Genomic DNA, 27,047 nt, shown 5'->3' on the forward strand with positions numbered 1-27,047 from the left:
TCTACTACACTTGTATAATTTTTGGCACCTTGCTGTAATGTTTTTATGTTTTGTGTAAAGCACTTTGAATTGTCTTGTACATGAAATGTGCTGTACATGTGCTGTGGCTGTACAAATAAATTTGCCTTGCCACAACCATCTCTAGGTTTACAGAGAATGGTCTGAATAAGGGAAAATATCCTGCAAGTGCTTGTTGGCTGGACCAAAATGCTTCGTTTATGTCGGAGGGCTGATGACAATGGTCAGACTGGTTAGAGGTGATAATTAGGAAACAGTAACTCAATTAACCACTGGTTCCAACCCATGTATGCAGACTAGCATCTCAGAACACACAACACGTCCAAGCTCACCAGGTGTCACTCCTGTTAGCTGAGAACAGGAAACTGAGGCTACAATTTACACAGGATCATAAAAATTAGACAATAGAAGACGAGGGCAGCATTGGCTGACCTGATAGGTCGACATTCCAGCTGCTACATTCAAATGGTAAAAACATGAAATCATGGATCCATCCTGCCTTGTATCAACAGTTCCAGCTGCTGGTGTAACGGTGGGGGGAGATCTTCTTGGTCCACTTTGGGCCCCTTAGTACCAACGTGTCCTGGTTTAACCAGCACAGCCTACCTGAGTATTGTTGCTGACCATGTCCATCCCTTTATGACCACAGTGGAGCATCTTCTGATGCTACTTCCAGCAGGATAATGCACCATGTCACAAAGCTCAGATCATCTCCACCTGCTTTCTAGAACATGACGATGAGTTCACTGGACTCCAACGACCTCCACAGCCACCAGATCTCAGTCCAGTAGAGCAGCTTTGGGATGTGGTGGAACGGGAGATTCTCATCATGGATGCAGCCGACAAACCTGCAGCAACTGTGTGATGCTGTCATGTTAATATGGAGAAAACCTCTGAGGAAGGTTTCCAACACATGGTTGAATCTATGCCATCAAGAGTTTTGGTCGTTCTGAAGGAAAAAAGGGTGTCCAAGCTGGTACTAGCAAGGTGGACCTAATAAAGTGGCCAGTGAGTGTATGAAGAAAGGCCTTGAGGGCACATATCAGTAAATAATAAGAAGTAAATGTCATGGGATTCTCAATGAGTTAAAGAGATTAGGATTGATTATCTAAATGCTACTTGTGAACCACGGTATCAGGCTTTAGGACCTGGGAGCTCCGTTTGGGCGGGACAGGCCTGAAATAGATTCCATAGCAGAGATTTTCATGGCCTGAGAGCAGGACAAGTCTTTCTCAAACTTCCGTTCTTTGCCATCAGACAGAAAAACTTCATGCACAGTAGATTGGTGCTGGGGGATCTGTTTCTGAAAAACTAGAAGAAAAACTTGCTGAATTATTCAAAGGACCTAATAAGGTAAGATAAAAGTTTTGGAGGTATGGGGGAGGGAGAAAATCCTGGGTTGCATTCAACTGTTGACAAATGTCCAGGCATGTGAAAAGAGACTAGATGTCTGTGTAATATGTGCTTGTGTTAGATTCTGTTTAAGTGGTACAGCTCAAACACAACTTGATCAAAGGGATGTTAAAGTCTGTAATAGAATGAATGAGAATGAAAGGGAGGTCATGTGAGTTAGCTGCAGCTTTTGACTTTATTTAATGAATAAAGGGCCGTCAGTCCTTCCTTTGCTTTTTGCATTTCACTGCCAGTTATGTTGTTGTTTCCATGAGACACGGCAGCATGCAACATATTTATATTATTCCTTATCTGGACATGAACATGCTCTAAGAGCTCACAGAAGAGTTCCTTGCAAGTCTTAAGTCCAGTGAGATGAACTGTTTTCAGGTTTACAGAGAAAGATCGACTCCTACTGTAATGCCGCTGGCAGTGAAGTCACACACCAACATGGGAAGACCACTGGGTCGTGCAGAGTATACTTTTAAAGTGTCAGATACAGTCTTGTAATTCAGAAACCATCAATAGCGTCAGCATTTATTCAAGCATTCATCTCTATTTGTTTTATTTACTTTTCTTTTTTACTTTTACTTTTTGTTACATTTACTTTATTTACATTTCTGATTGCAACACAGAGTTTGAGTTGTTGGGAAGCTGCTAAGTTGCAGCCAAAACAATTCAAGTCAAATCACATATCTCTTCATCTTTCTGTCAGTGGCTTAAAGGAGCTGTTGAAAACATGTATGGAAGGCTGCAGGACACAAAGAGCTTGTTTACAATATAAATATGCTTCATCTGTAAGAGTTCATATTACTGAAAGCAAGGGTTTTTCTCCCTGAACACACGCCCAGTCTTTCTACGTAGACTAGAATAAAATCCTGACATTGGCTGCACTCACGTCAGCATGTGGCCTCTTTTCCCACACAACAGGGCACCAATCAGAATCAACCACAGTCATTTTGACTGTGAGGGCCTTTTTGAAACCAGAAATCTTTTTGCATTGCCAAGTCATGAACAACTCAGATCAGGCTGACTAGCGTTCTGGTTCAGATCCATCCAGCAGCTGTCTACGTGGCTGTTATGTAAGTCTTGCCTTGAGGTGTTCTTGAAGAGATCTGCAGCACATGGCACGAGTTAACCACACCTCATGCTTTAACTCTTTGAGTAAAAACAGCACATATGCCACATCATGGGCTTCATGTGCTTTGATATTTCAGTAAATAACAAATAACATTACACTGATGTCTATTTTTACATATTTATAGTGTTTTTCCAGATCAACATCGCACCATGTGGGTAACAAACTTGGTATCACTTGTTTTTCTGGCCACGGCGACCTCGGCTGCCACCTCTGCGTCAGCAGACAAAGTGTTGAGCAATCACGCCTCCATCCTGGCTGAGAACAGTGCCAACCTGGCCTTCAGCCTCTATCAAAACATGGCAAAGGAGAAAAACATGGAGAACATCCTCATTTCCCCCGTGGTAGTAGCTTCCTCTCTGGGTCTGGTGGCTCTTGGGGGAAAGGCCTCCACTGCCTCCCAGGTAAAAACCCTTCTGAACGCAGCTAAAGTTAAAGACGATCAGCTGCACTCCGGTCTGACTGAGCTCCTGACGGAGGTGAGTGACCCTAAGACCCGCAACGTCACCTGGAAGATTAGCAACTGCCTGTATGGACCCAGCTCTGTCACCTTTGTGGATGGTTTTGTGAAAAGCAGCAAAAAGCATTACAACTACGACCACGCAAAGATCAACTTCAGAGATAAAAAGACTGCCGTTAAATCCATCAACGAGTGGGCGGCCAAGTCCACCGACGGCAAACTACCGGAGGTCACAAAGGATGTGGAAAACACTGATGGGGCCATGATCGTCAATGCTATGTTTTTCAAGCGTGAGTCTATACATCTTTGTATTTACAGTGTTCATTTATATTGTCTTAAACACATCCAAATTTAAATGAGTCTTTTCTCACAGCTCACTGGGATGAGCAATTTCATCATAAGATGGTGGACGACCGTGGGTTCCTGGTGTCCCCTAGCTACACTGTTTCACTGCAGATGATGCACCGCACAGGTAGGCGCCGGTTAATGTGAAACAGAAAGCTATAAAAATCAACATTTTAAGGAGAAATGGCTGATATTTGTAGTTTGTTCATGTATTCCTTTAGGTATCTATGGCTTCTATGATGATTCACCCAATAAACTATCCATTCTGAGCATGCCCCTGGCTCATAAGAAGTCCACTGTGGTGTTCATCATGCCCTACCATGTGGAGCCTTTGGAGAGACTGGAGAAGCTCCTGACCAAAAAGCAGCTGGATATGTGGCTGGGGAAGCTGCAGCAGAAGGCTGTAGCTGTTTCTCTGCCAAAAATCAGCATGGAAGTCAGTCACAACCTGCAGGTAAAAGATGCGACAGCCTCCAAGGTTTTTCGTGATGAATCTTTTGCATCAGCAAAGTTAAACCTTATCTTTCTGCTCCGTTTCAGAAACACCTCCAGGAGCTGGGTCTGACCGAGGCTGTGGACAAATCCAAGGCCGACTTTTCCAACATCTCTGGGAAGAAGGACCTTTACCTGTCCAGCATGTTCCATGCCTCTGCCATTGAATGGGACACTGATGGGAATGAAATGGATACCAGTGTTTATGGCTCAGACAAACTCAAAAACCCCAAACTATTCTACGTCGACCACCCTTTCATTTTCCTCGTGAAGGACCAGAAGACGAGCTCCATCCTGTTCATCGGCAGGATGGTCAAACCGAAGGGTGAAAAAATGAGAGATGAACTGTAACCATGGGCTGACCTGGATGTTTGAGATAAATGTCTGACTGCATGAGTGTAGATTTTTTAAACTGCAGAATGCTGAGAGATACAGAGAATGAAATGGATGTTTGATGCTGCATGAGTGCACTCCTTTATGTCACATGCTGACAGCATTCCATAGCACACAGACAGGATGTGTTCAACATTTTCCTGTGTTTCAGGAAACAAAGCAATATGCGCACTGAAGATTTTTAAATAACATGTAATATTAGTAGTTTTTAAAACCAGCAGATTAAAGTATAAACTAATGACTTACATTAAAAACTTTCCCGTTGAGGCATATTTAAGTTTTTTTTATTCGCATTTTCTGCCCAAAATGTTAAAGGCAGTTTTTTTCTGTTTGTGAGTCATGAATTTGTGCACATAAAATTGTGTCTGTAATTATCAAATCTTAAAATAATTCATCTTCGTATCATTGCATTCACACAGTAACAGGTCCCACTGTTTTTGGGTCTTAGTAATGATATACCTGGTGCACACCCACCAAAAAACATATTTATGGCTGATTTAATAAGTTTGATCTGTTCTTCATACGTGTGCTTGTGGTTTGATGATACAAAAGATGAATGGTCTGTGTTTTGTTTTTATTAAAAGTGTGGAAAAGAGAGTTACTTTAAAACTAGACCCTTTCTCTTGCGCATACTATGTGACTCATGTTCTGTCTGCTTGCAGTCCAGTGGCTTTTGTGTCTGAAATATTTAATATTTAATGTCCACCCTGCTCTGCGTCAACAAAGGGTGCAATTGGCTTTACATTTCATACATTATTTGGTGAATCCCAATTCATAAAATTAAAATATTTTCACACCAGCCAAATATTTGTGTACATCCTGTTGGATGGTGCAACTGCTGAAGTGAGTAAAACATTTGCTAAAAGCTGCATTAACAACCTCCCACATGAGTGTTTTCCCTGGTTTATTGTTGACAACAGCTCCATAAACAGGTAAGAATGAATAAGTTCATTATCTAACGGGGAAAAGCTATGATGGGATTTAAATGGTTTAGGACTAGGCTTGAGGTCATAGTACCTGCCATTGTTATAGTGCATTCTTGCACATTTTTAAATTGATAACACCACCTAGAGGACATCTGGATTTATTACATAGCAATGACTATCCCGAAATAAAATAACTGCATAATTTATGCAAAAAATTTTGCTTCTCACCTTCTACTTTTGTTGTAATAATACATACAATGACATTTGTGCGTATGTATATAAACATGGAATTAAGTCTGTTGTAAATATATTGTAGTTACAGTTAAAAACAAAGTTTTAACTTTGGAAATGTTACACATGTCAAGTCTGAATTTGTTGGGTTTATCTGGCACTGATCAGTCATGGATGAGCTTTTCACGTTACAGCTATGCAAATTAAAGCTGCTGGAAAAACTTTACAACGCGGAAAAAATTATTTAAGTGTGTGCTTCAAATTCATACCGATGGAACAAATGTTTGACTCATCATGCTGTAAACTGAAGTGGGTGTTTCTGAAAAAACGTAACGTTTCAGCTCTGACCTTTAACCAGGCTGGTCAGTGTGCTGACATGCAGCTTCCACAACAAAGAAACTAAGTGGCTGTGTGATGAGGCGCATTCACACCTTAACATGCATTTAACCATTTAATCATTTAACCATTTAATCGTTTAATCATTTAATCATTTAATCATGTCCCTCTTCAAGATGCTGGACCACGAAATAAGAGTGTTTTTTGTTTTGCGTTTTTTAATCTTTTGCATAATACTGTTGTTATATATATGTATATATATATATATATATATATATATATATATAGAGAGAGAGAGAGAGAGAGAGAGAGAGAGAGAGAGAGAGAGCAGCCCAGCTGATTGTTCCTATTTGCCACTATATCGCGCGTGAGGAGGAGGGCTCGCGGAGGCTCGTGCTGCTGTGATGGGACTACAAATCCGTTAGTACCCACTGCTTCCTTCTCTTCCATCATGGCTCCCTCGATAGACAGGCAAGGATACTGGGGGCGGCCGACCTCAACGCTGGACTGGTGCGAGGAGAATTACGTTGTCTCTTTTTACATCGCGGAATTTTGTGAGTAAAACGGTTCTGCATCATTTCCCCTAAAACCGTGAAGCTCGGGTTCGTTAACGGGAGGCTTTGGGTCAGAAAGTGGACGTACAGTCGACCTTAATAACGTAAACATTGGGCAGGGGCACGCGGCAGCGGCTGGAAGCCTGTTGTCTTGGTGCTAGCTCGGTGAGCTGGCTAAACGTTAGCCTGGCCCGGCACCGGACCGGCACTGGACCGGCACCGGACCGGCTGGGACCGGGTCAGAGAAGGAAAAGGAGCCAACCTGCTCCATGTCGAGCTCCTGCTACAGGAGGTCCGTGCAGTTAAGTGTAATATTATCATGGGCAGACAACTACATTTCACTTTAATTCCGCTTATTATTCTTATCACAGTCAGTTTTTTCTTCCTTTTAACAAAGTGTTTCCCTAACACACGCACGTACACACACACACACAGCGCACCTGAAACTTAATCAGACATTTCTTCATGCTGTCAGGGCGCCTCCAGCTTTGTCTTCTGATAAAAAACTGGTTCCTCGGGAACCATTGTCTTATTTGTGCAGACAGCTGCAGCCTGCAGGACGATGCTCTGATAGGACGCAGGCTCGTGCTGCTACTAACCTTCTCCGACACACTTCAGAAGTATTTAGTAAACGACACTGAACAAATATTTACTCATTATGCTGCTGGACTTTTGTTCAGATACATGAACGCCCAACCTACTGAAAACATGTAATAACTGATAATAAAATAACCAATTTTCAGTATTCGGATCAGCCATTAGCTCTAATTCTTACAATCCTTACAAGGTAAATGAAGATTACAGGACAGCTGTACAACAGTTAGTCCTCTCTGGTGCAAAAGGTAATCCAAAGAAAAGTGTAGCCAGATGGATCAAGTTTAGAATATTGGTTTTATGCCTTTTTACTTATATAAACTTAGTTTTGTTCTTTAATCGCAGCGCTTTATTTGATTTCACAGAAGGGTTTCTAAACTTGTCTGAGCACTCTGAGTGCTGCATCCTGACAGTTGAATGTTTGTTTGCACAGATGACAGCTGGTAGCTGTTTGCAGCTGCAGGTTAAACTCATGTTACAGTGGCTGGAATGTGGCATTGTTCTTTTAGTGAAGCAATACCAACACAACTCATCCTCATTTGATGTGTGTGTTTGTGGATTATCTCTTTTTTCTTTTTTTTTTTATCACATCAGGACATGGTGAAAGTAGAATAGAATAGAATAGAATAGAATAGACACTGTAGACACAAAGAGGTCATCAGCTGGTTCATCACAGTGACATTTTTGCAGATGTCATTGAATTGTCAAACTACATTAATCTGCTGTAGTTTTCTTGGCGTCTGCTTCTGTTATCAGCGACCAAAGTCCACATATTTTAGCATGTCAGTTTCAAGGACCAACATAAATGTCTTGCCTTTTATCAGATAGTAGACGGTGCATGCTAGCTCTGTGGATGCTAGTCAGCAGTATTAAGTTTGAAATAATTTATGCTGGTAAGCCCAGTTGTTAAAGTTAAATGTTTCTGTTTAGACAAGCTGAAAGATAGAAATCAGTTTAATCAATTTCACAACTGACCACGTCCGGTCCACCACCCACATGTGCTGCACTGGATTCAAACACACCCTTTGTCCTACTTATGCCTGCACTACAAAGCAGGTTCAGTATGCTAGGATATCATTTTCTTATCTGACTGCTGGAAGCCTGATAAATGCAGGCAGACTTACCAGAGAGATTCTTTTACGGTTGTTCCAGCACCAGATAACTGGTTGCAAATGTTAATCGTTTTACGTGCAAGAAGAATAAATTAAAACAAATATGAGGATTTTAGAAACAACACAGTTGCTGTTACCAAACCAGAAAATAAAAAGTGGGAAAGCCAGAAAGAAAGCGATACGGATGCGTTATTTACCAGGATTATGAACATCCTGGCCCCATAATGAAGGCGTTGCTCTGTTTGCTACGTTAAACCAATATTGATTACATGTATTCTAATGGGGTCCAAGACACCTTTGGCTTTCTTCTTTCTGGTGCAACCTGACTGGTTTTAAACAGAACAAACAATAAACACATAATTCAAGCCTGCTTAGTCCAACTCAAGAAGGGGCATCAAGAACAAGGCTGTAGTGCTTCAGTTCGTTTCCTCTTCACATTACGCAGCTTCATGTGCTGAGAATCTTTATCTGTTGTAGACATATTCATCTGAAAACCTTTTAAAAGACTTCCTAACGCTATCTGCTCTCCACTTAGAACAGAACTGATGATTATGTCATGTAACCTGCTCCCGAGCAGATTCCAAACCTTGGCTTTTATCCAAAACACGTTTCAAAAGGGCAAATACTAATAATCTAAAACACGGTAACCGACGTATCGCATCTTAAACGCCCTTTAACTGAATAAAAACAAAAAAAGAATATAAAATTACAGGATGAGAATGAACGGAGTGTGGGGATTTCTGGGCAGGGCAATACCCCCAGTTTCTAAAATATTCTTACAAAGGCTTTTAATTGAGCACCAAAAGACAGTAAAATCAGTCGAAACTGTTTGTATCATACTTCATTACCAGCAGAAATATCCCAGTCAAACCCGGTTAAACCCTTGAAAACCCTCCAGGATCAAACCTGAAGTTACCACACTGACATAAAATGTCACCTACAGGTAGGGCAGGGAGGTGTGTGGGCTTTTTATGTACACCAGTGTTTCCATGGAAATTTAACATGAAAATACACGAGAATATTAAAAAGCATAGTTAAACTATTTCCATGTAAAAACTCTGAGGGACTGATTGTGAATCTTCATCATTTCCAAACTGTGTAACTAAACTGAAAACAAGGGACTTCGTGGTGTGTTTAATGTACACTTCCAAAACTTCTATAGTTGAATTTTTATCTTATTTAATCTTCATTAAAACCACAGGGGGATTCTCTGACCGACCTTCTCAGTTGTTTGTATGATCTAAAAGCCTGGATGGATTTAAATTTCCTCCTCTTAAATAAGGAAAAAACTGAAATGGTGGTTTTTGGAAATCCGGAGCTTCTGAATGGTACAGTTAGTGTTCTCGGTCCGCTGACTTCGTTTTGTCGAACCCAAGCCAAAAATCTGGGTGTGATCATAGACAATTCCTTTAACTTCCACCAGCAAAACGCTGCTGCTCGGTTCCTTCCAGGGACAAGGCGGCGTGATCACATCACCCCCGTGCTCGCCTCCTTGCATTGGCTTCCTGTTAGTTTTAGGACCCAGTACAAGATTTTATTGATTGTTTTTAAAGCCTTAAATGGTTTGGCTCCCTCATACTTGTCAGAGTTGCTACACCAGCAGGCTCCAGCCAGGACTCTGAGGTCCTCTTCACAGCTCCTACTGAAGGTCCCGTCTGCTGGACTTAATCCAGGGTGACAGACTTTCTCTGCTGCTGCTCCGAAGCTGTGGAGCAGCTTCACATCAGAGCTGCTCGTCTGTCGTTGGTTTTACGTCTTTACTCAAAATCTACTTCTTTGCACTGACGTTTGAACAAAACTGAGCTTGACATTCGCGTGTTTTATTTAATTTTAGTTTTATTCTAGTTTTTAATTCTAGTTTTGTTGTTTTTATTATTTTGCTGATTTAATCATTTTTATCAATTTCATTTCTGTTTTTATTTTCATTGGCTTTTATTGTTTTATTGTGTAGTGTTTTATTTTCAACTGTGGAGGGTTTGTTGTTCTGTTGTTCAGCACTTTGGGCAGCTGCTGTTGCAGAAAATGTGCTATATAAATAAACTTGAACTTGAACTTTATTTAACCGTGAAGTCTCTTGAGACTACGGTTTCTTCTTTGACTGGCTAAGAAGGCACACTATGCATATCCACAATGATTTAAAACAGTTTTTTATTCTTATTTTTCTTCCTGGAAATATACATGTGTGTGGTGGAGAGAAGCATGAACGCCACAACCAGGTAATGGTGTACAGCACATATGTCAAACTGGTCCAGCAAAGGGCCGTGTGGCTGCAGGTTTTTGTTCCAACCAAGCAGCAGCACACCAGATTTGACTGATTCAATCAACTGATCTCAGTCTTCAGACAGCTGATTGGTCAAACTGTGTGCTCTTGGCTGGCTAGAACAAAAACCTGCAGCCACACGGCCCTTTGCTGGACCAGTTTGACATGCCTGGTGTACAGGATCATCTGCTCCGAGTTTGGCCTGGAAGTGTCAGGATCAAGGGGAGATGGTAGAAGGCTGTAGAGCTAAGATCCTGCAGGACACCCAGGCTAACCGACTGGACACGGTGGTCTAAGCTACCGAACAACGCAGTACTGATAGATGTAGCAATCCCAAATGACAGTCAACTTTAGGAGGAAAAGAATCGACAAATACTAAGGGCTGAAGGGGGAGTTGAAAAGTTGTGAGAAATGATGGCATCAGTGGTAATCAGAGCACTCGGGGCCGTGACCTCCAAACAGGTAGAGTGGCTCGCCAGATCCTGGGAACACCAGCAGAGACTTCTGTCTAGAACAGGGATGGGAAACTCTCCAGGTCCACTGTCCTGCAGTTTTTAGATGCTTCCCTGCTCCAGCACACATAATTAAAATGGATTCAACAGCTTGATGTCAGGTTCTGCCCATTAATTGAATCAGGTGTTTTGAAAAAGGGAGACATTTAAAACCTGCAGTACTGCAGCCCTCAAGGACTCTTTCCTGGTCTGGAAAAATTCAGTCCTGGAAATGAGCTAATATATTGCACAGAAACTTTAAGCTTTCAGGCTTCTGGTTGGGACCTCAAAAGAAGAAGAGGAACTGCACACATGTAGGTTAAGTGTTAAGTTTTTTGATTACCTTTAAGTTTAGGTAAAGAAAATAAGTCTGCCATATATTGCATTATCCTAACTATTTTTTCAAGCAGCTGGTAGACTGTAAACAATGCAGAAACCTCCTGAGTGGAAAAACTATAAATAAAAAAAAAAGAAATACTAATGGATGAGTGCGTTATAAAGCTTAAGTTCTTCTAAATGTTGCATCCTTCAGCCAACAGCAGACATTAATTTAGCCAGAAGTGTTGGCTCAGAGAGAATAACTGAACATCAGAGACATCAAAGCAGGCGTCTGACTGTGCTGCAAAGTTGTCATCATCACAAAAGGGAGAAAAAGCTCTGAAAATGTCTTCCAACGTGGCAGATTATTTTTAACAAAGCAGTCAACCATCCTCGAATCAGCAGAAATAATGAGCCAAACGCTGTCGGAGCAAGCAGACTAGACAATGCAGTGTTTCCCCTACAAAAGTCTGAAGCCGTGGAGGTACCGATGCTCGAACTGTAACATCTGTAACATCAGGATAACAAATACCACTGGAACTGATGTTGTATTAATAACACAGATAAGTCATACCATATACCACATACAGTTCTGAATATCACTTTCACCTGTGTTTTATTTTTATTAACACAGACCTATGAAACAGCAGGCACCACAAACAATAAATTAAGATTCACCAGTATGCACATCTATGAAGTCAAAGGGCCCATATGATGCAAAACTCACTTTCTAAAGGTTTTCTAACAGTCATGTGTCCTCAGCCTGTGTATGAGGCCCAAAAATGAGGAAATTCTGTCTCCTCTCTCACCTGCTTGCTCCACTTTTTAGCGAATGTGTGTTCAAACAGGTGAGTCTGAGATCTTTCCCTTCGTGACCTCACTAGAGCCACATCTGGAACGGCTGAGATGAAGGACCAAGGCTGAATTTGGGGTGATACACTTTGAAAACAGCGTTGCTGGACCTCTGACTCGCGTATGAAGTTGTTGACAATATGTATATATGAGACCTTTAAATGGCTCAGTGACAGTTTGCATTCTGGCTGTTGGGATTTTATTTATTATGCCACTCGCCTCCCCTGCTCCTCCACTTGACTCTCCCGCTTCCTCCACCTCACTGATGGAGTTACCTGACCAGAGCAGAGGTTAAAACAGTGTGCAGATGATAAGCTACACTGTTAAGCTAACCCGTGTCAACTTCATTAGCCTACAGCAGAGTTAGGACCAATTAAAGTTGCATAGCATCACGTTTGCTCTTCATCAAAATCTTTATTGGAATGTCTATTCAACTTTAAAGCAACGTATCAGCAGCTGCCTTTCCTCTCTCCACACTCGTAACAAGCTCGTCTGATGCTCTCGAAGTTTACCTTGCCTGTGAGCTTAACTGATAAAGTTAAATTCCCGTAGGCCCTGGCATGCTGCGTTCACGTGCCGAGCAGATGTCTGACAGCAGAGTAGCCTACCGCTGCTGCGATGCTGTAGGCAGCAATGCAGGTTCGATTAAGAAAGTTCGACATCGTCCTTGTGAAGCGATTTAATTCTGGCGGCCTGCGATGGCTGACTCGATGTGGGGGAAACGCTGCAATATGCAGAAGGCATAATATGGTTATGTTGTGATGTAAATCAATGTGTGGCTCTACAGTTAACTCAGCAAATGAAGCATGGTCCTGTGGAAAAACAAACTGAGTTTTTTTTTTATTTTCTTTAAAACAGTAAAATGGTCAGACAGATGTAGCTCTGAACAGGTATGAAGCACAGAAGGCCGATTTTTGGTCTAAACGTCACCGTTTGCCCATCTGTGACGGTCCCGTTACCAACAATAATCCTCAGTGAAGATCAAGTTTTCTGATCAAAGCAATAACAAGATAGTAAGCTATTAATCAAGTTACTGATCATTTTGAGAGTTGTCATAAATTCATGCTGTCTGTTTGTATATATTTTGGAACAGGGAATACCGTCAGCAACCTGATCATGATTGTTCCTCCGATCTATGGGGCCTTCCAGACGTTTCGCGATGGCCTAGAGTTTCGCCACATTTGCTCATTCCTTGGACTAGCAGGTCAGTTTGTGTGCTCTATGATCATAACAGCCCTCAGTCAGTTGTTCCTAAGTTACACAGCAACATTTCTTCTGTTTTCTGTCACCCAGCTGTAGGGGTTGGTTCCTGGTGCTTTCACATGACGCTGCTGTATGAGATGCAGGTGGGCTACATCGCTGCAATAAAATATGAATTTGCTCGAGTGCTAAACCATGCTAAAAGCTGCAATCCTTCCACGATGAATTAATGTGGGTTTCCTCTCTGCTGTCGTTTACAGTTACTGGACGAGCTGCCGATGATTTACAGCACATGCGTCTTTGTCTACTGTCTGTAAGTGGTTGGTCTTTGAGATGTTGATGTTGGTGTTGAAGGGTTGATAAGAATAAATTTAGTCTGACTGAGACTGTAAAATGAATCAGCTGATAACTTGATTCCCTCCAGGTCATTGCATTCATGGTGCCACCTTTTTGTTATGTATAGAAACTGAACTTGACTCATGCACCTCTTTCATTTCTGCTCAGCTTCTTGTTTGCCGTCAGCCTTCATTGCTCTTCAAACTGAATGTAAAAGATGTTTTTCAGATATGAGTGCTTCAAGCAAGAGAAGAGCATCAGTTTATTTCCAATTGCATTATTATTAATCTTCAGTGTCTCTGTTACGTTGGTAAGTGCTCACATCTACTGTAAAAGCATTAATTGATTTTAAACCACTTTATAAATGAGACTGAAAAACTGCTCTTGAAAGGTTTTTCTGTATGTGTTTTGCAGGTATACTTACAGTGGAAGGAGCCAGTATTTCACCAGGTAAGGGAGTGCTTTGCATCGTGTTGACATGGTTCATATTGCTCATTGTTTGCTATTAGGGCTCAGTGTGCTGTAGGTCATCGTCTAACTTGTATAAACATGGGACTTGCCAATGCAGCTTGCGGCTTTAGTGTGGTGCATTCTGGTGTTCAACATAAGCCCTGCTCAGAAGTACCTTAGATTAATAGCCTCACCTGCCTGGTAAATCATAAACATCAGACACGGATATCTTTTATGCAAATGTAATTTAAATTCTTGGGTTCTGTCACAAGCTAGTTTAATCTTTAGATTTTTTCTAACTCTTTCAGCAATAGCCCTTGTTCTTAATAACCACTGAACTGTAGCAAACTTTTAAACAAACCTGAATTAATTTCAGCCCCTTTTTGTGTCGGAAGCAAAAATCAGCCCAGTACACACATGTTGAGAGAACTGTGCAAAATACACCAAATGAAAGTTCCTTTTTTGGGTCAGTCCATCTGCAGAGCCATGTGCAATTTCCAGAAGTTCTTTGGCAGAGCATTTAAACACACAGATAAGGAGAGTCATGCAATTTGACCCAATCTGGAAGACAGGATGAGAACAACTTATCTTCCATCGTCACAACACAGATACACCCAGTGACAGGGCAAAGAAAAATAACCCTTCTCATTAAAGTTCTAAATTAGTGATAGCAAATGAAAGTAGTAGTGGCGGCTGACATACTGCAGAACGGACCAGGAGCAACACAGCAGCAGACGGGAAGATGAGTGAAAGCATTCTGCTGCTTCTGTATAACACAAGTAACAATAAGCTTTTAAAATAAGCTTAAAGTATGTGGCAAAGTACCACATCCTTCCGTCCACCTGACCCTTGGGCTGCCACAAGTACATACAGGCAAACAGTGACACAAAGCCAAGGAATGCATGTGAGATTTTTGTCTTTTTACATGTGATTGGACAATACATCAAATGAGTTATCATGCAGAGTCTTTGAAGAAACAAACTTTTTTTTTTACAACATATTAGAAGAATGAATAAGTAGGATTGTAATGGACTATTAATGGCCTCTTACAGTCCACTATGAGGGTGTGTCAGACTGAGAAATGAGGTGAGAGGCTGCTGCTGCAACTCAATCCAAAACACTGGAGATTCAGCATAGTTTCTACCCATTTGTTTGGTACAAACTGTGTGAAAAAACACAAAGGTGCTGCACCTTATTATAACAGAGACCGCCCCGGGGGTAGGAAAATTTGGACAGCCATGCAATTTATTTTTTTCCAGTGACATGATCTATTGGAATCCTGTAAAAAATTTAGAACCACTTTTTATCAGTTAATTCATGTGAAAACATGACGTTGATAAAGTTTCAGCATAACGCAGTCATGAACGTGTGTCATGTTGAAAGTGTTTTGTAACTAATATAAACTCTATCAGGCCCCCAGCTTGCTAGTTCTGGTAGAGAAATGGAAAGCGGTGTGGGTCTTAAAGGGCATATCTTATATCAAAGGAAATGGCTAAATCATTTGTTGGCATGCTGAAGCCCAAAAACCCACAGCTGATTTCTTAAGTATGGGCTCAAACATCTGTTACTAGGAAGAAGGATAATCTCATACTTATCGCCATAGAAACCTTTAAATGTTAGCCCAGCCACTTGTTTGAACACGTCTTTGTGTGTACATGTTAGGGTGTCACATTTGGTTTACGTCCCATTACAACTGTTGGGGCAGTTGGACAAATCGGCCTGTTTAGTCTTTGGAGCTGGATTTGTTTGCTGTCCCACTTGTCACACAGTGGTTGTGGTAACATTACTAACATTACCAAACCCTATACAAGGGCGTCTGGGTTGGAGGTGTCAGGCAGAAAGGGATAAATAGAGTAAATTTTCCTAACCTACTATTTTTTTCCATGACTAAGTAGTTGAAACAAGTGGCTGTAACGACCCCAGAAAAACTTGTCTCTGGATCACTGCCATCGTCTCAAATTTCTCCTGTATACATTAACAATGAATGAAAATTAAAGGGAACTTCTGTCTGATTGTTGACATTGAGAAACCGTGACATGAAAAAAACTCCTCTTTTTAATTTTAATCTTTTGATCAGACTGTTAGCAGAAATGAACATTTTACCAAAAATCGTTTACGTTATAAAAAAATAACTCAACGGGTTAAGCAGCCTCCTCATAAACAGAGGTTCCGCTCCTTGATGCACTTTTAAATCTTCGCTGCATATCGTTCTTCTCTTTTCCTGTCAACATATTGTACAATAAAGGCAAAGGCAAATTTATTTGTATATCACATTTCATGTACAAGACAATTCAAAGTGCTTTACACAAAACATAAAAACATTACAGCAAGGTGCCAAAATTATACAAGTGTAGTAGAAAAACAAAAATTAAAAAAGATTAAATTGATTACATAAAAACAGAAAGAAAAAAGCTCAGATAAAGAAATAAAGTTAAGATTTTAGCGTAAAAGAACCAGATCCAGACTAGTTCCATGCAGCAGAGACCAGGTGGGTCTTTAACCTGGATCTAAATAAACTGAGTGTTTCAGCTGATCTGAGGCTATGAGGCTATGAGGCCAGATCAGTCTCAATAGGAATGAACTCACGCCAGGTTTTTCACAAATGCACATGCTCTGGTTTGCATTTGTATTTCAGAATCGGAAATGCACACTTGCTGTTTCACAAATGCACATGCTCTGATTCACAAATATAATTTTGAGGCACACTTGTAAGATTATACGAATTGCTGAATGTGCATTTACGAACTGCTTCTCATTTGTGAACATCTCTGCATTCGTGAGAGAATTCTCTGCGGTGGATTTTGAGACTCCCCTGACGTCGCAGGGTAACGAATGTCACCATTGGTTGACTAATCTGTCAATCAAATTTCCGAGTGTGATTGACAGATTCATCAGTCAATCAGGTGTGTTTGCATTCAGCCAATCATACTGCTCCTTACATTTTCTCTATACTTTTAAACCTGTCGCAGAGCTATTTGAGCATGGTAGTTCAAGTCCAACTAGCGGGCAGACATGGAGGAGACGCAACAATCACAACCTGTAAGTAACACATTTATCTTACATTCCCTCGTTGTAAATCATGTAATGTTAACAATTGAAACGTTCTGCTCAGCCCAGTTACATGTTACATAAAGCATGCAAACATGTAACTGGGCTGAGCAGAACGTTTCAATTGTTAATTCGATAACATTACATGATTTACAACGAGGGAATGTAAGATAAATGTGTTACTTACAGGTTGTGATTGTTGCGTCTCCTCCATGTCTGCCCGCTAGTTGGACTTGAACTACCATGCTCAAATAGCTCTGCGACAGGTTTAAAAGTATAGAGAAAATGTAAGGAGCAGTATGATTGGCTGAATGCAAACACACCTGATTGACTGATGAATCTGTCAATCACACTCGGAAATTTGATTGACAGATTAGTCAACCAATGGTGACATTAGTTACCCTGCGACGTCAGGGGAGTCTCAAAATCCACCGCAGAGAATTCTCTCACGAATGCAGAGATGTTCACAAATGAGAAGCAGTTCGTAAATGCACGTTCAGCAATTCGTATAATCTTACAAGTGTGCCTCAAAATTATATTTGTGAATCAGAGCATGTGCATTTGTGAAACAGCAAGTGTGCATTTCCGATTCTGAAATACAAATGCAAACCAGAGCATGTGCATTTGTGAAAAACCTGGCGTGAGTTCATTCCTATTGAGACTGATCTGGCCTCATATGAGGCTTTCTGGGAGTTTGTTCCAGACATGTGGAGCATAGAAGCTGAATGCAGCTTCTCCATGTCTGGTTCTGACTCTGGGAACTGATAAGAAACTGGATCCAGATGACCTGAGGGTTCTGGTAGGTTCATACTGGGTCAAGAGGTCTATGATGTATTTTGGTCCTAAACCATTCAGAGCTTTCTAGACCAGCAGCAGAACTTTAAAGTCTATTCTCTGATGGACTGGCAGCCAGTGTAAAGACCTCAGAGCTGTGGTGACCTTTAATCGTTTCTCTTTGGCTCCAAATACAATCACCTCAGTTTATTTTTTTTTTAACTAAAGAAAGTTCAGACACATCCAGTCATTAATCTCCTCAATGCATTTACCAAGAGCCTGTACGGGGCCTCGGTCTCCTGGTGACATTGTAATATATATCTGTGTGTCATCTGCGTAGCTATGGTAACTAATTTTGTTTGTCTTTATAACCTGTGCCAGTGGGAGCATGTAGATGTTTAAACAGAAGAGGCCCCAGAATGGAACCTTGGGGAACTCCACATGTAATTCTTGTATGCTCAGATGTAAAGTTACCTATTGACACAAAGTATTTTCTATTCTCTAAATAAGATTTAAACCAGTGCAGTGCCAGAGAGGCCCACCCAGTTCGCCAGTCGTTTAAGTAATATATTCTGGTCAACTGTATCAAATGCAGCACTGAGGTCCAGTAAGACTAAGACTGACATTTTTCCATCGTTTGTGTTCAAACATATGTCATTAATGACTTTGGTGAGAGCATGCGGTTAGATGCTCACCCTCATTGTCCTCACCGGATCCTGCTGTACTGACTGTGTCTTCTGCTGTGCTTGAACATTTTGAACCTGTGACTATCTGTCAGATCTGAAATAGTGCAACATCTGAGGCCTTCATACTGTCCTGGTGATTCTATTCCACCTCGACTCCTGAAGGAGGTATTGTGTGCTGTAGGTCCCTGGATTGTTAACTTTGTTAATTCTTCGCTTACTTTGGGTTGTGTTCCATCTGCTCTGAAACATGCTGCTGTGCAACTTCTTCTTAAAAAGAATAACCTGGATCCTACCATTCTTTCAAATTTTAGGCCAATTTCCAAGCTTCCTTTTCTCTCCAAAATTTTAGAGAAAGTTGTTTACAATCAGTTGCAGGATCATCTAAAACTTTATGATCTTTATGAAAAATTCCAGTCTGGTTTTAGGCCGTGTCATAGCACTGAAACAGCCCTTCTTAGGGTGTGCAATGATTTATTTTTAGCTGCTGATACTGGAGCCTCTGCTGTTTTAATCCTTCTTGACCTTACTGCGGCCTTTGATACGGTGGATCATGACATTCTTTTAATGCTCCTCAAACAGTCTGTAGGAATTAATGGTGTTGTACTCAAATGGTTTGAGTCATATTTAAAAAAGAGAAGCTTTTCAGTCCATCTTGGGCATTGCTCTTCTTCTGAGGCCCAACTTAGTTATGGGGTTCCTCAAGGCTCCATCCTAGGCCCTATTTTGTTTTCGTTATACTTGCTTCCCCTGGGATCTATTTTCAAAAAATATAGAGTCTCTTTTCACTGTTATGCCGATGACATTCAGATCTATTTATCTTTTAAATCTGCAGAAGATCATTGTGTTAAAAATCTTCAACGGTGTTTGCAGGATGTTAAAATTTGGATGGAGAGAAATTTCCTGTGTATAAACAGCAAAAAAACAGAGGTCATTATTTTTGGTAAATCTGACCTGCTGGCAAGATGCAGCAGCGTTATTGGTACCCTGGACTTATTTATTCATTCTTTTATTAAAAACCTTGGTGTTTTATTTGATCTTAACCTCAAATTTGACAGGCAGGTTTGTGCAGTAGTCCAGTCTAGCTTTTATCAGCTGAGGCTTATCAGCAGAATTAAACCTTACCTTCCCCGTGATGCCCTAGAAAGGGTTATTCACGCTTTCATTTTCTCTAGACTGGACTACTGCAACTCCCTTTATTCTGGGATTGATCAATCTCTTCTGCACCGTCTCCAGCTGATTCAGAACTCAGCTGCCCGCTTACTAACGGGTACCAGACGGCGGGAGCACATTACGCCAGTGCTGCGATCCCTTCACTGGCTGCCTGTTGCTTTTAGAATTTCTTTTAAACTCTTACTCTTGACTTTTAAATGTTTACATGGTCTAGCACCTCCTTATCTGTCCGAGTTGCTTCACCACCACCGCCCTGGTAGGGCACTGAGGTCGGAAAATCAATTCAGGTTAGTAGTCCCGAGGACTCGGTTAGTCACTCGGGGAGACAGAGTTTTCTCCGTGGTGGCTCCAAAACTTTGGAATGGACTTCCTCTCTCTGTGAGGTCTGCCAAAGATTTGAATAATTTTAAATGTCTTTTGAAAACTTATCTCTTTACTTTAGCTTTTAACCCCGGAGAGCAGGATCATTAGGCTAGGTCTTTTAATTTAATTATATTTTTATCTGTCTGTTTTAATGTTTTAAACTGCTTGTTTTATTGTGATTTGATGTTTTATTTGTTGTCATTTTATCTGTACAGCACTTTGGGTACCCTGGGGTATGAGAAGGTGCTATAGAAATAAAGGTTGATTGATTGATTGACTGATCTCAGTGCTGTGGTGCTGCCTAAAACCTGACTGGAAGACACTGTAACAGTTGTTTTGTGTTAAAAAGTCGTTTAGCTGATGAAAAACGGCTTTTTCAATTATCTTACTTAGAAAAGGAAGATTTGAGATCGGCCTGTAGTTTCTCATTTGTGTCTAGGTTGTCCCTTTTCAGCAGGGGTTTGATTACAGCTGTTTGTAAAAGTTCTGGGAAGACGCCAGAAATTAAGGACAAGTTTACAATCTATAGCAGATCTGGCTCCAGAGTCTTTGAGACCTCTTTGAAGAAACCTGTGGGCAGGATGTCCAAGCAGCAAGAGGAGTTCAGCTGACATAAGATGTCGCCCAGATCTTTGCTGTTAATGGGATTAAACTGTGTCATGGTGCTTAAACTGGTTTTCAATGGACACAGTATGTCTGTTGAACCTGCTGTTGATAAACCAACTACTTGTCTGATATTTTGGATTTTTTCCATGAAAAATTTGGCAAACTCATTGCAGCCTTGGTGGAATAAAGATCAGGTGCTATTGACACAGAAGGGTTTGTTAAGCTGTCAACAATAGCGAATAAGACCCGAGCATTATGATAGTTTTTGCTAATAATGTCAGAGAAATAGGACTTTCTTGCATTCTTCAGTTATAGATTATAAGAGTGAAGTTTCTCTTTATACATGTCATAATGAACCTGTAGATTTGTTTTTCTCCACCTGCGCTCGGCTTTCCAACACTCTCTTTTTCCATGTTTCACCAGTGTGGAATTTCTCCATGGAGACTTTTTCTTTTCAGAGACAACTTTCACCTTAATGGGAGCAATGACATCCATAATACTTAACATTTTAGCATTAAAACTAGCGACAAGCTCATTGGCTGAACCGCCTGACAGGGCAGGTGTTGAAGAGAAGACCTGGTTAAACATCCCAGTCGTGTTTTTAGTTATACAGCGGTTTGTGATCATCTCTGTTGAGAGATTAGTGTGAACAGAAACTGTACACTCAAAGAAAACACAATAATGATCAGACAGGCCCACATCACACACAGTAACCGTGGAAACATCCAAACCCTTCGAAATCACCAAGTCTAGAGTGTGTCCTTTAATGTGTGTGGGCTCTGTTATATGCTGAGTCAGCCCAAAGTTCTCCAGACTGTTACCCAGATCTTTAGTCGCTTTGTCCTAAGGGTTGTCTACATGGATGTTAAAATCACCAACAATAATTACACAGTCAAAATACAAACAGATTGTAGCAGCAGTTCACTAAACTCTTTATAAAATTCTGCGCAGTGCCCTGGTGGTCTATAGAAATTTAGATATATTATTTTATAATAAGCTTTCAACTGAAGAGCCACATATTTAAAAGAAGTAAAACTTCCAAGAGATAACTGCTTACACTGAAATGATTCATTAAATAAAACTGCTCCTCCTCTCCTGTTCAGTCTGACCTCACTGATAAAACTAAAGTTGGGAGGGCTTGACTCTATCAGAGCGGCTGCGTTGTTATCTTTGTTTAACCAGGTTTCTGTTAGAAACATAAAATCAAGGTTGTGCTCAGTTATAAAATCATTAATTAAAAATGTTTTCCCTGCTAATGACCTAACATTTAATAAAGCTAACTTAATGGGTTTGGAATTGTTTATCCTATGTTTGGGGGCACGCTGTGGCTCACAGGGTATGTTAACACTACTTAGAAACCTTTTAGAAAGCAGCCCTCTGTGTTCTGACCGAGCTGCTTTTATCCTTCTGTTTCCAAACAGTCCAGATAGTTTTGAACCTTCTAGTAAACAGGGGTCCAGCTGGACCTGGGAAAAATCACAACTGCCGTTATCTACACAGCCTGGACCCTCCACACATCATACATCCGAAACATGAAGCTGGCATAGTGGTACAGGAGGGGCTGGGTGCCCCCCTTTAGCCGCCCCGGTGGGGGGTTTATGGGAGACTGGGGCATGGGGTTAGTTTGGTCGCAATAGTGACCAGCTCTTTCATCTGGGAGGTGAAGTCCAGGAGGGGTGGGGAGGATGGGGAGAGGGAGGGTGACTTGGATGGAGTATGATGAGATGAAGGGGGTGGGTCCTCATTGAGAGCTTTGGGGCTTTCTTCGGGAGGGGGCTGAGGTGGTTTTTTCTTAAGGTTTCCTCTAGGCTCTGTCTCATCACGTTGTTTTGGTCTCTCTTGTCTGTTGTCCTTGTCCGAGGGAACAGAGTCTGTTCAGAAAATAAAACAGGTTGGAGGCGAACAGCTTCACTCCTGACCTGTTCAGGCAGAATCCATCCATCTTAAAAAAGTGCCTACGGTCCCAGAAGAAGCTGAAGTTGTCTATGAAATGAACTGGATGTGTGGTACATACAGCCGACAGCCATGTATTCAGACTAAACAACCTACTGAATCTCTCCACTCCTCCTCTGATGGGAGGAAGAGGGCCACTGATGAATATCCAAGCATCCAGACAGCTGATCGTATCCAGCAGTTCAGTAAAATCCTGTTTCAGCACCTCAGATTGTTGTTTCACAACATCATTCGACCCCACATGCAGGATGAGGTTTTCCACAGTTGGGTGCGCCAACACAATTTGCGTAATTTTGCCTCTCACATCTGATACCATATCCTTGGGAAAGCACAGTACTTTTGTACGTTTTCCACACACATTTCTCACGTCTTTCACACCGAAGTCACCAACAATCAGAGTCTGAGACCCAGCCGTTTGCTTTTCTTGTCGCCTTTTACTTTCTGACTTGTTCTTTGGTCTTACCCTGGTGTGTAGGGAGATTTCATTTTGTTCATCGGATGTAGATCCAGAATCCTGCAGCAGTGGAGCAAACCTGTTCTGTAGCTGCATGTCCGGTTGTTGTGGAGAGGATTTATTAGTTTTCCTTCTGATAACTGGCCACGACTGTGTCTAATGAGAGGGGTTGAGGATGTGCTTGGTCTGGATGGCAGAGCAGGCCAGCCGGTCGCATCACTAATCTCAGCAAACTGGGCTGTGTCTGTTACTCGTCCTCCCATTTCCCTGTGAGATGATTTACTCTTTGGCTTTGCACCAAGAGCATTCCAGGGAGGACTATCAGTGAAAGAGTTATTACATTATCCTCCTTTTTCTTGCCAGCTAAGTTTGTGCTAATTAGCTGTGTGTTAGCACAATCTTGTCCGCTGTTCTTTATTAAAGGCACGGTTGTTTCATTTCCACACAATCCATTCACTTCCACATTCACCTCGAGCTGTTGAATCTTTGTTTCCAGCATGTTGATCCTCTGTAGAAGTGTGTGATAGTCATCTGTAGAGAAGGGCGGCATCTTGCAGCTAATTAGCTTTAGCTCCTGAGTAACTGTAGATAAGGCTTCTGCTATTTGTAGGCCACACTGACGTGACACTGACAAGATTGTAAGTCTTAAAAAAAATAGCAGTATCCAACCAAATCTACCACAAAATACAGTCCCAGTGATTAATGAGTATCCAGGAGCCGTTGCTCATGAGTTGCTTGAGTAGAAAAATAAGAATATTGGCAGAAAACTGCAGGCAGAGGGGAGAGCGAAGCAGCAAGCGTCAGTAGGGGACAGAAGCAGGAAGCAGGTAAAAGAATAAAAGAAAAAATAACATTACAATGCTGTAATACTCATTAGTTCCAAAGAAAAGAACATTTACCAACTAATGCTACAGGCTTTCGGAGCTTTCTAGTAGAAGATCCTTTCAAAGATGATTGGAGAGCTCAGCTGCAGTAGATGAAAGGATCCAGGAGGCTCGGTTGCACACGCCTTCTGGAACTATTTCATTTTTTATATGGATTAATTTCCTGTTATTTTGGTCAGGTTTAGGCAACATGCTCCTTTGTTAGGCTCAGGGTATTAATGCTGATTTAAACCTTTTTCTCAGCTGTTACTGTATGTCATAAAAATGTCTCCCAGGCCTGTCTGCTGAAATATTAAAACTGTAGGTTATTTTATCTGTTCTCGCCATGTGTAAGGCCTACACTGTTTCTCTTTTCAGGTCATGTATGGTGCTCTGGTAGCTTGCCTAGTGATGCGCTCCATCTTCATTGTCACATGGTAAGTTTGCATATCAACATTAAAGTAATTAGCATATCAAAGTAGAATTAATCAAGAACACTCATCAAAGTCGCACTATGCTGAAGTTTTCTTTTGGTGTTTTTGTTTCATTTTCAGGGTGTACCCATGGCTCAGGCCACTGTGTTACACCTCCTTAGGCATCTTTATGTTAGGGTTCCTGCTGTGGAACATTGACAATATCTTCTGTGACTCATTAAGGTAAGGAGATGTAAAACTGGAAAATAAAGAGGAGTTTCTGCATTCATTCATTTTCTCAGCATTCATTAAATTGTGAAGCAAGGTCTGCAAAGCTGCTTTCTTTATCCCTTTTTTTTCGCTCTCAGAGCTAGTAGAAAAATGCTGCCTGCTGGAGTTGGAGTAGTGACACAGTTTCATGCCTGGTGGCACATCTTCACAGGACTGGGATCCTACCTGCACATACTTCTCAGGTAAGCGCCTATAACCCAAGAAATAACTGTGTGTTTAATTCTGATGTCTATTACTGAGCATTTACATCAGTTGTCCCTATTTTCATAGCCTTCAGATTAGATCAACCTACCTCAAGTACAGACCAAAAGTTAAGGTATGTGGGTCTGACAGTTTTCTAACTTTTATAGAATATTAGAATTGATAAATGTGGACATCTAGCTGATTAATTCTTGCTTCTTTTGTTTAGTTTCTCTGTGGAGTCTGGCCCACATTGCACATTGAGCCACAAAGGATGAGTTGAACTAACGTTGTGGGGACCAGCCGAAGGAAGGTGACTGCCAAATCCAAACACCAGTGGCACAGGGACCTGCCAGCATCACCCTGCCACTGCTGGGAAACCAGACTACAGTCAGGGGGGCAGGTGAAACCCAGGGCACCACCTTAGGGACCCTCTGGTTCTGCTTTGTGGAGATTTTCTCAGTACAGTATAGCACTGAGTCAAGCTGTAAGAAATGGAAGATTTTTTCTTTTTTTAATCAATCATAATTTATTAGACTAGTTTTTTTTAAATTTTATTGAAGTGAAGTTTATTATGTGCTCATCTAATTTTGATGCAAACACGAAATTATGTAGTCAACAGCAGTGACAAATGTTAAAGGCGTTATTGGGGTTTGAGAAAGGGAAAACGTGTCATTAATTATAAAGAATTCACATCCTTATATGTACAATCCTGTGAATAATTCATTACATACAGATACTGAAATATGTCTCAGTTATAACTAAGAATAAATAATACTTTTTCTTTTTGGGTGTATTCACAGGAAACTAAGAATTCTACCTAAAACACACTACTGTGCAAGCCCATTTTTATGAAGATTTGACTTCCAAAACAAAAGATTCATTTTTATTTGGTTTTCATATAATAGTGTGAAATTATTTTATATTTTGTTGTTGTTGCCAAAGTTGCACAGGGATTTAAAGCTGTCATGTAATGTGTAAGATGTGTTCTTACTGTATAGCGGCAGCAACTGCAGCTGTTTTAAAACTCGTTTTAAAAAGGTATTTTTTTTCTTGGTATGACTGGCATTACACAGTCCTTTAAAGATTTAGTTTTTTTTATTTTTGAAGTCAGGATGGATAATTTATAATAATTGCCAGAGTCATGTCTGCGGCATGGTGCATCCCTAGTTATAATGTGATCAATAGACTTTTGTGAATGACTGTAAAATTTACGACTGATTCTTGGGAACAACAGGAAGTAGAAAACATGATATTGTCAATTCTGAGTATTTTTTTTTTTTTGTCATCTGCTTCTTTAAACAAAACCTCCCAGTATGGATGTGGGTGAGTTCTCTTCTAAAAAACTATTTGAAATCCCTTGTTGCCTACTCGAACACGACTATAGTGTCGCCAGTTCTGCTACAGAACATTTTATTTGATAGCTTTATTCATTGCTCCTTTTTTCTGTTGTCCTTGATCAATGTTAAGAGACTGATACAATACACGCCTGGTAGAGGCGCACCTCTGTGAATCTACCACTGGGTGGGATAAATTCCCAGCTTATTGCAGACATTGCCAGTCATGTGGGTTGAAGAACTACAAACTACCTACTGTAGAACTTTCAGGCTCTTTGCCTGGATTTCATGTCCTGGATTTGTGTTTTTAAATGAAGGGCTTTTATTTACAATATTTGTTTAGCTACTGTGAACTAGTGGATATGTACTAGCAAGACTAGATTCATGAGCTTGAAGTAACTGGAAAACTGGAAGATGCACAACATTTTGGTTGTATGGAAATATTTGTATTTGTGAGGCTTCTGTGTGCTGGATCATCTCCTGAGACAACATAATACATACATAAATTTTTAATGATGCATAAATATGCTCGGGTGTCATGAGTGTATAAACCCAGTGTTACACATATTCACAAGCACAATTTATGAAGGAGAAGTATTAGCAATGTCCAAATGTCTGTGTGGAATCTTTATATTATGCTCTTGAAATCACTGCAGTAATCAGAGGGTGCCTTATAGCTTTCCTTGCAGTGTAATACAAGTTGCCTTGATGTTTGTGATAAACCTGTAAATTTGTTATTTGTGTTTGCTGTGTCTCTTTCCCTGATATTAGCAGCTGATGCGTCAAGAGGACAAACAACAGTTTCTAATGTCTAAAAGTCTGTGCCTGACTCTTTGGCCTTTTGTTCATTTCACATGTATGACAACCTGCACATCCTTCGTATGATGTTAACAGTCGATATAAAACCTAATAGTTGAGGCCAGAAGAGCAAATTCTGCCACTGTTTTGTCGAATTATGATTATGTGCCAGTCTCTAAAGTCTGTGTTGTCCAATAAAAAAAATGTGTCAGA

At 40.9% G+C, this 27,047-nt stretch overlaps 2 protein-coding genes across 3 annotated transcripts; both read left to right on the top strand.

Annotated features, from left to right (window-relative positions):
* Positions 1 to 1,196: 1,196 nt before the first annotated feature.
* serpinh1a (serpin peptidase inhibitor, clade H (heat shock protein 47), member 1a) lies at positions 1,197 to 5,416 on the top strand. Of its 2 annotated transcripts, none has more exons than XM_042009240.1 (5): positions 1,197 to 1,371; positions 2,687 to 3,298; positions 3,382 to 3,480; positions 3,575 to 3,807; positions 3,894 to 5,416. In XM_042009240.1, the coding sequence occupies exons 2-5, from the start codon at positions 2,701 to 2,703 to the stop codon at positions 4,194 to 4,196; spliced, it is 1,233 nt and encodes a 410-aa protein (XP_041865174.1). In that variant the 5' UTR covers positions 1,197 to 1,371; positions 2,687 to 2,700; the 3' UTR covers positions 4,197 to 5,416. The 2 variants fall into 2 exon arrangements, with proteins under 2 accessions (XP_041865174.1, XP_041865173.1); XM_042009239.1 differs by having other exon boundaries at positions 1,198 to 1,371; positions 2,676 to 3,298; positions 3,894 to 5,414.
* A 668-nt stretch (positions 5,417 to 6,084) lies between these two features.
* On the top strand, positions 6,085 to 27,047 carry acer3 (alkaline ceramidase 3). The gene is made up of 11 exons (XM_042008417.1): positions 6,085 to 6,285; positions 13,006 to 13,116; positions 13,206 to 13,258; positions 13,373 to 13,425; positions 13,677 to 13,758; positions 13,863 to 13,898; positions 24,194 to 24,252; positions 24,370 to 24,471; positions 24,597 to 24,701; positions 24,790 to 24,835; positions 24,929 to 27,047. The coding sequence occupies exons 1-11, from the start codon at positions 6,183 to 6,185 to the stop codon at positions 24,980 to 24,982; spliced, it is 804 nt and encodes a 267-aa protein (XP_041864351.1). The 5' UTR covers positions 6,085 to 6,182; the 3' UTR covers positions 24,983 to 27,047.

This window comes from Melanotaenia boesemani, chromosome 15, assembly GCF_017639745.1.
Source record: "Melanotaenia boesemani isolate fMelBoe1 chromosome 15, fMelBoe1.pri, whole genome shotgun sequence".
Lineage (NCBI taxonomy): Eukaryota > Metazoa > Chordata > Actinopteri > Atheriniformes > Melanotaeniidae > Melanotaenia > Melanotaenia boesemani.

Excerpts from the sequence above, each read along its gene's own strand:
- serpinh1a (XM_042009240.1), top strand. The coding sequence starts at position 2,701 with ATGTGGGTAACAAACTTGGTATCACTTGTTTTTCTGGCCACGGCGACC. Across the intron at positions 3,299-3,381 it reads CAATGCTATGTTTTTCAAGC|CTCACTGGGATGAGCAATTT; the intron begins GTGAGTCTATAC and ends CTTTTCTCACAG. Across the intron at positions 3,808-3,893 it reads AAGTCAGTCACAACCTGCAG|AAACACCTCCAGGAGCTGGG; the intron begins GTAAAAGATGCG and ends GCTCCGTTTCAG.
- acer3 (XM_042008417.1), top strand. The coding sequence starts at position 6,183 with ATGGCTCCCTCGATAGACAGGCAAGGATACTGGGGGCGGCCGACCTCA. Across the intron at positions 13,759-13,862 it reads TCAGTGTCTCTGTTACGTTG|GTATACTTACAGTGGAAGGA; the intron begins GTAAGTGCTCAC and ends TGTGTTTTGCAG. Across the intron at positions 13,899-24,193 it reads AGGAGCCAGTATTTCACCAG|GTCATGTATGGTGCTCTGGT; the intron begins GTAAGGGAGTGC and ends TTCTCTTTTCAG.